This window comes from Notothenia rossii (genome assembly GCF_949606895.1).
Source record: "Notothenia rossii genome assembly, chromosome: 12".
Classification (NCBI taxonomy): domain Eukaryota; kingdom Metazoa; phylum Chordata; class Actinopteri; order Perciformes; family Nototheniidae; genus Notothenia; species Notothenia rossii.
In genome coordinates this window covers 10,716,373-10,724,627 of record NC_136911.1, presented here as the reverse complement: position 1 = coordinate 10,724,627, position 8,255 = coordinate 10,716,373, and the positions used below count along the sequence as shown (strand labels likewise).

Below are 8,255 nucleotides of genomic sequence, written 5' to 3'. Positions count from 1 at the left end.
TACTTTGGCAGTGGTCGAAGAAGAAGAATATTTATTAATCCCATTACTTATCTGGACCTACTGAACATGGAGCGTGCAGCTTCTCTGCTGGGGGATTTTGAGGGGAGACAGGAGGATTGCGGTTCACTGTCCGCAGCTCTCCTATCTAACCCTGTCAATATGGCATCTCCTGTGTAATGTATAATGTATTGTGTATGTAATGTCCTGTGTATGTCACAATCAGCTGTCTTAGGAAGTCATCCTTGCATCCACCCCCCCCCCCCCCCCCCTCCCCTCCACCGTTACGTTTTGTTTAGTTGTTTGTTGTTACATGTTTTGATGTACGGTTTGTTATCTGGAGCAATGTCTGTTATAAAAAATAAAAAAATTTATTAAAAAAATCCCATTACTTTTACATTGGAACACTTTTACACACAATTGTTGATATACCTAAGAACACAGAACCACATGCAGGATTGGAGAGGAAGCGTAAAGGGACAGCCAGGTGGGGGTTCGGTGCCTTGCTCAAGGGAGTGAACTGGCACCTCTCCAGGCAGGTACCAGTCCACACTCTGTTTTGACGACCCTTCGGATCAAAGACCAAGTCGCTACAAACTGAGCCACTGCGACCCTAGCTAGCTCTCTGCATTTTACCCATCCTAGAGTTAGGAGCAATTGATCGGTCATTATGTACAGGCCTAGGGAGCAGTGTAGGGAACGGTGCCTTGCTCAGGGACAACTCTGTAGCACTTTGTCTATCCAGGACTTGACTCGTTGACTTTCCGATTCCCAAGCCAAGTCCCTATGGATTTAGCCACTACCGCCCTAGGCTTTTAACGTGACAGCCACAAGAAATAGCTAACAAACACTTGACTATTTGACACGTGTTTTTTAAAGTTAAGGGGTTGTGGATCACCAAAGTTATTAGGATACATTATTTGGGGGTCAGGAATGTCAATACAGAAGTTTATCAAAATCGAACCAATATTTCAGTCACCAACCTATAAAGGCATGCTGTTCTTTTGAGCCTATGATGTAACACCAAAATACAGAACATCAATAATTTAAAAAGCCTGCTACAGGCTTTATAATGTGTGGGAGATGCATATACTGTAATGTACTGCATGTGGGGGTCTTTCTATGCATTATGTACTCCCCTCATAATGTCTTCATGTTTTTCTCTCTTTTAAAACACATTGAAATGTCCTTCACTCGCCCTCTTTAAGGGTGATGTAGGGGAGCAGCTGTGTCGGGGTGAGGCTCTCTTGGGGCTGCGATGTTCGGGTTATTAAGTTTGTTTTTGCTGTGTATATTCTGACAGGGCAATCGCTGCACTGAAAAGCACATCTGCTTACACATTGGACTTGTTCATCCACCTCCATTTTCCACCCCTTTCATCGCCCACACTATAACTCTCTGAGTCCAAGTAGGGCAGGCAGCCCCATATAGACCCACACACACGCAAACACACCCATGCTGACAGAGAGGATTGCTCAGGTCAGGTTGATCTCTGGAGGTTACGTTATGTGGATGGTAAATCATGCCAGTCATCTTAGAGCTACCCTGCTGGTAAAGGACTCTGCAAGGGCATGGAAGTCTACAAGGGATATTTAATAGGGACAAACTAATTATCACATCTAAATTTGACCAAATTCCTGAAAGGTGAAAGATTTGGCTGTATTTTGTGTTAATAGCTAATTAGCCAATGTTAGCAGGCACATTATAAAACACTCAAACTTCAAACTGACATAATACAATTCACTGTCACCACCTAAAACCTGAGTGCTGCATAAACAGACATGTGCATATGCTCATACTGTAAATAATTGTCCAGGCCATGAATATCCATCCAGTAGTTCTTTTTTTTTTTCACTATTATTTTCACTCTCTACAACTAATAGAAACATGTAAACTCAATTTATTATGTATTCTTTATTTTAGCTGTGATTACTGGTCTTTTATTTTTTTATAAATCTTTTTTTATTATTATTTAAAAGCATTTTTCACATATAATCTCAACACTACAGTCCGGTCTACTCTTTATTTGTTCAGCTTTGTTGTCTTGTTCTAAGCTGAGTGTAAGTATTTTAAGAACAATGATAAAAAACATTCCTTATATGTGGCTAATTAAATTGATTCTGATTTGTAGATGAGCATTTTTTAAAGTCAGTGTTTGTAGTTTAGCTGATGATGATGCGGTGTAGTAAATTGTAGAGGAAGAAGCTTCTGTCATGTTTTTTTTCGGAGACTCGTACGATCACCTTTCATGTTTGGAACCTCATTTCAGTCAGCCTTCGGTTCTGGGTGAGAAGCTATAAAATACAGAAAGCTGGCAAACATCTTAACAGAAGGCAGAATCCCCTTTATTTATTTCCGTATGTTTAAGCCACAGCAGGAGAGCAAAATAAATGAATGGTTTCTAACCAGAGGCATATTGCTCAGAAGCAATGGAAATCTTTCCCCTGGAGCACACTCTAATCCCAAAGCTTTACATTGTAAAAAAAATCCAGCGCCTCCAAAGGCTACAGCCAGGATGAGTAAGAGTCTTGTTCTCTTAGAAAGCTGCTAAGATATACGAATATCTAAAAAAAAGGAAATGATACTGCACATGATATAAAAGGCTGAGGGACAGAAATAGAAAGAGGAGAACAAGCAGCAGTTAGACATTAGAGAAGAGGTTTAGTTCAGGTTGGTTAGAAGAAGAAAGAGAAACCCAAAAGCCAAGTAAGTGTGGGTTATATATCAGTTTATTAGCACAAGGTGCAGGCACACAACAAGGAGAGCCACGTCTATAACAAGGACACTCTGAAGTAGACGGAAGAAACATAAAAGAGGCGGGATCTAAAACATGTAGAATTGTTCTATGCATCTCGGAAATAAAATAAATATTAAAGTAGTTTGCATTGCAAGGTATATGTTGTAACTGAACCCTTAAATGATACCAATGGGGGTCTTATTATCTTTTAACTAAGTAATACACATTTGGGAGAAGATCTGAGGAGTGTCATATGTGATGCAATGATTGGTGATGTGCCTGCTATGAATGCACACAGATTGAAGTGTACCAATCACACTTTGCAATTTATTCTGTGTGGGAAAATAAATGGTGTTACATTGTGAAAGAAAACAGCCCTGTTGGCAAGCCACAGAGCATTACTACACATTGTTCAACATCTTCTGAAAGGATTCATTTATTGAAATGCCTATACTCCCCCATCCTAATACAATTAAGGTGAATGTCATTGTATTTGTGGTACTTAAACATTTGTCTTTCTAGAAGCATCCTGGTTTTGGATCCATACATATATGGTTCCAAAGAAAACACAGATTTGTGACATGAAAGCAAAGACCTGGCTAAGGAAAGAAGACAAAAGGATGCAGCTCGAGACTAACAGTACCCTATCATTATAATGAGTTACTCTTTAGTGAACTCAAACGTATCGCTTAACCAATGACATTATGCAACAAACAAGTCATTAACTTAGTTATAATTGATCATTTTAAAAGATAAATTGATGAACTAAATAAACATTACAGTAAATGTGAATAGACTGCTGGGACTTGACATTGTCTACATTAATGATTGTCCATCAAAAGCTGGCTTAAGTATTTACTTAGCGATCTATTTGGTTAAGAGAAGATTGTGCAAAGCAGATAAATAGTTCAGGTTTAACAGCTAAGAGGTTAAGAAGCACTCATATAAGAAAACAAATAACACAAATAATCACTGTGTGGGTTACATTGTGAGTTTGTTTGTGTGCTGGTTTGAGGGTGTTGACAGATCCGTCTAGCAACGTTTGCGAGTCAGTTTGAAATCTTAATCTTTCAGATAGGGGGACGAGGCTTGCTGCTGGGGGAAGGAGGGGGGGCGTTTGTGACTGTGTGTGAATGTGATGACATGAACTGAACTATTGAACTTCACTGTGATTGGTATGTGCATGATTTCATCTAACTGTGCTGTGATGTATTTGTTTATGCTGCAGTGGGCTTTTATATACGTACAGCTGGAATGAAGTGTATATATACTTGATTTGGAAATAATAAGTGAGGAAGAGAAATAAATAAGATTAGAGCATATCATTGGACATACAGTAGTGTAGATAAGTCAGTGCTGTATTTCTAGTCCAAGAAAGGCAAAACAATTACTAAATACAAATTTCATGTGTGACAAGTGTGTCAGGGACACTCAGTTTGCCCAGCGGAGTGAATCACAGTGTGCTGACACATTATGAGTGTGCGCTGAAGTGAGGACAGCTTAGGAAGGCTGAGTGTGCACATAATGTTAGTCTGTGTGTCATGAGTGAAAGTAATGTGCTATCTTGTAAACTCAGACTTTCTCCTTCATACTGGATGAAAGGAGCGATGGACAGGGTAGATAGTGTGTCTGTATGTTAAACAGGGAGAGGGGAAAGGTGCACAGAAGCGGAAGCACAGCTGATTGACAGTCGGCATGGCGATGGAGGCGGGTTCTAGTCCTCTGAAGCATGGCGATTGGAAAAAAGAGGATAAAAAAGGAATATTGGAGAAGATGGAAGTAAAAGGGGAAAAATGGGGTTGAAAGCAAGAAAGGGGAAGATAAGAAAGAGTAATAAAATGCATCAGGTGCATTAAAATAAAAAATGGTTTATCAGAAAGAGAGAATAAATAATAAAAGTGTATAAATTAAGAGGAAAAATAATAAATATAAAATTAAAATATTTAAGCGAGGAGAAAAAAAGAGAAATGAGAATAAGAGGAAGGGACAAGGGGGGGAAAGGAAGAAAGCAGATTAGTAAAGTGGTCAAAGAAATCTGCAATTACTTTAACATAGGTCAAATAATTGACCAAGATGAGATGAAAAAAAGGTTTTAAATCTTATATTGGTCAAATATGTGGGTAGATATATTATATGATATATTATGTGCCGTGCAGAGGAGTCATGCAGTGGAGGTGCAGCATGCAGCATCCCAACACATACACTTCACACTTACACATCTGCTCCGTCAGGATTCAGCTTACACTCTCAATTACGTGACCCAGTTACTAATTATACTACTTCCTCTCCCTGGGCTCTTTGGGAATAACAATGATGAATGGATCCAATGCACCTCCACAAGGCCAGATGCTCTGTCTTCTGAAATAGGCCCACTGAAAACTATATAGCACACCTCACGCTGTACTCAAATCAGACAGTTTAGCTCAAACTTAAACAGAGCATCCTTCTGACACCATTTTCCTTATTTTACATGAACACATGCACACATACAGCCAGGTAACCATGGTAACACAAGTGACCCATGCCATGCAAACAGCTAAGCGGGGAACATGCCAACACAGGCGTCTGATTTATATGCTGATCACTCCTCCCACTGTCGCCAACATACATCCCACCAACTGCACATTTGTCAGCTGGCAGAATAATACAGCTACCACAATATGTGGTTTAATTCCTAGCAGAAGTTGTTTTTTCGCTTATAAAACCAAGCAATCACTTATTTCAACCAGGCATCAATGCACGGATCCAACACAATGCTTCATCAGCAGAGCATTGACCTGCAGTCAAGAGGAGCAGTGACACATTCCTGCCATTTTGAACATAACATGTTAATCTAAAAGGATGTTGAGGTAACGCACTTGCATTGTGCCTGATCACAGTAGCTCCCAGACGTTTACAGTGCGGGTATACAGACGGTTTCACTTAAATACTGAACTTGAATGTCAGGTAACAAAACAATCTACACCACCATTCTGCCAAGTGGATGGTTCTTTGACTAATGCATGTATGTGTATGGGTAAGCACCAGCAATTTGTTGCAATCACTTCTGATTTTACTTAGAAAGAAAGTCACAATGTCTTGCTTTAAGCCAGGCTTACACTTTCCTGTAGTATTTTTGAATTTGTATTTTAATAATCCAGACTATTTTATATTGTTTTGTTTATATTTGATATAATATTTGCATTTTATTTGTAATTGTTCATTCTCTTTTCCACTTATTAAAATATTTAAAGTATTGTATTTTAATGTCTGAACACACTTCTGCTTCTGTGACGAAATCATTTTCCAAATTGGGATCAATAAAGTTTCCATCTATCGATCTATCTATCTATATTGCACTTTAAGCCAGGCTTATGTTGCATTCTGTGTGCAACTGTTACATACTGGCCCCAGGCTGGATATAAACCAGCAATTAGCCAATATCCAATGTTTATATCAGAGTTTTTAATAACCAACCTGTTGTTGACATTGTGTCATGCAGATTATGCCTAGGAAAAAGTTCCCAAAAGTGAACTTCAGTTGTATCTTTTGATTAACTTAACATTTCGGATCTCCATGTAAGTACAGTAGGTCTAAAAGAAAAGTGTTGCCTGCTTCTCTTTCTCTCCTTCACACACATTTGGTCAAGTATAAATGGATTATGAGTTGGAGCTCCAAAGTGAACTGTATCGTGGTACACCATTTAACACATGTCATAGTCTGCAGATACTGTATGTGCAGCAGTGAGGATTACTTGTTGTCAGTGGAGGCGACCTCAGATACTCATTTATACACCCATGCACAATCCTTGACATGCACAGCAGTACTGCAGTTTCAAATGGAACAGCTCCATGACAAAAACAAAAAGTAAACTGGGGAACATGAGTTTGTATGGAGGAATTGTGTTCAAGCTGAGAAATGGGGAGGAAAGGAGACCATACGATTGAAAAATCTGACAAGCGGATTTTCCGACTGTAACACACGTAAACACACAAACACACACCCACACAGAGCTCTCTCTCTCAGTCTATTTCAGTACAAGCAGACAGCCAGAGGGGCAGACGGAGTGCGAGTTCATTAGACACAATAAACTCCTCTCTAGAGCTGCATCTCTTCTCTGCGGCTAATTATCTCCAATAAGAAGTAACACTATAACAATTTATCCGCATCACAAGCCACAAAAGGACTGTCGAGTGCGAGCTTCAACTGGCGTGCTATTCCATTTATTAAAAGGACTTGATATGATCAGAGCAACACTTTGACAATCTCCTGCTTTCAATTAAGACTCATTTTCATGCAAATCATCTACTTTGCGTTCACAATTAATGAAGTCTTCACTGATTAGCTCTCATTGTGAGCTTTAGAAAGGCAGCTATGCAAAACCATAAATCTGTAGATGTATGGGGTTTCAAAAAGGGTCCATCCTCCATCACTGATACAGGAAACAGGAAGTCAAAGAAAGAAAATATGCAGTCTTAAGGCCAGCCCGCAGCTGTAAGGAGTTCTTTTGCCGATTAATAGTTTAAGTTCAAAATCATATGAAAAAAGACTTGGCTTATTCGAAGTAAATGTGGCACAGGTGCAGAGCAACGGAGGGATCACCCACAAATTCAATATGAACATGTTATCTATATTTGCCGAATAAGTCATTATTATAATTACTCCACACTTGACAAAGAGAGTTTTTCATATAGAATACAGCTGGAAAATGTATACATGATAAGAACTTGGAATGTGTTATTTATTTGAAAAACTTGGGTTGTGTCCTCCTTTATTTTAATATTTATTATTTTTGTAGGAATTGAGGGCTTATAGCATCCTTTTAAGGTTTATTTTGTTACAGTTATAACCAAATGATTGTCAGTTCAATGTAGAAAAGGCTCTAGAGAAGCATTAGAACTCTCCATTTGAGAAATAAAAGAAAATATATATACATTTGAAGAGTTACTGAACAAATAAATATTTTAAATTGATCGTAGAAAAAAACGTTTTAAGAGAAGCAACCTTGTTCTTAAGAAGCCATTAAAAGGATGTTAGAGAGAACTAAGAGCAGCTCACATCCTCCCTGGAAGTCTTATAATAAACACACACACACACACACACACACACACACACACACACACACACACACACACACACACACACACACACACACACACACACACACACACACACACACACACACACACACACACACACACACACACACACACACACACACACACACACACACACACACACACACACACACACACACACACACACACACACACACACACACACACACACACACACACACACACACACACACACACACACACACACACACACACACACACACACAAGCACAAGAAGGAAGTAAACAAGGTCGATACAAAAGAAAAAGACTGACAGCTCATGATTGGTGGATAGGGATGACCAGACGGCCTTCCCGACGGCAGAAAGAATTGTGGGATATGTCTTACCAGGCTTTTGCACCCCATGAGCTTCCTGCTCTCCATTCTCCATCGCAGCACCGGTGTCTGTGCACACACACACACAA

At 39.3% G+C, this 8,255-nt stretch overlaps 1 protein-coding gene across 10 annotated transcripts in view; it reads right to left on the bottom strand.

The window, feature by feature from the left end:
- The window catches only part of LOC307026509 (uncharacterized protein), a 91,070-nt gene that overhangs the window by 57,438 nt on the left and 25,377 nt on the right, over positions 1-8,255 (bottom strand). For all 10 annotated transcript variants that reach the window (XM_079661951.1, XM_079661945.1, XM_079661955.1 and 7 more), the window contains one exon: positions 8,179-8,235. In XM_079661951.1, the coding sequence (XP_079518077.1) occupies positions 8,179-8,235 (57 nt within the window). The remainder of the gene's footprint in view (positions 1-8,178; positions 8,236-8,255) is intronic.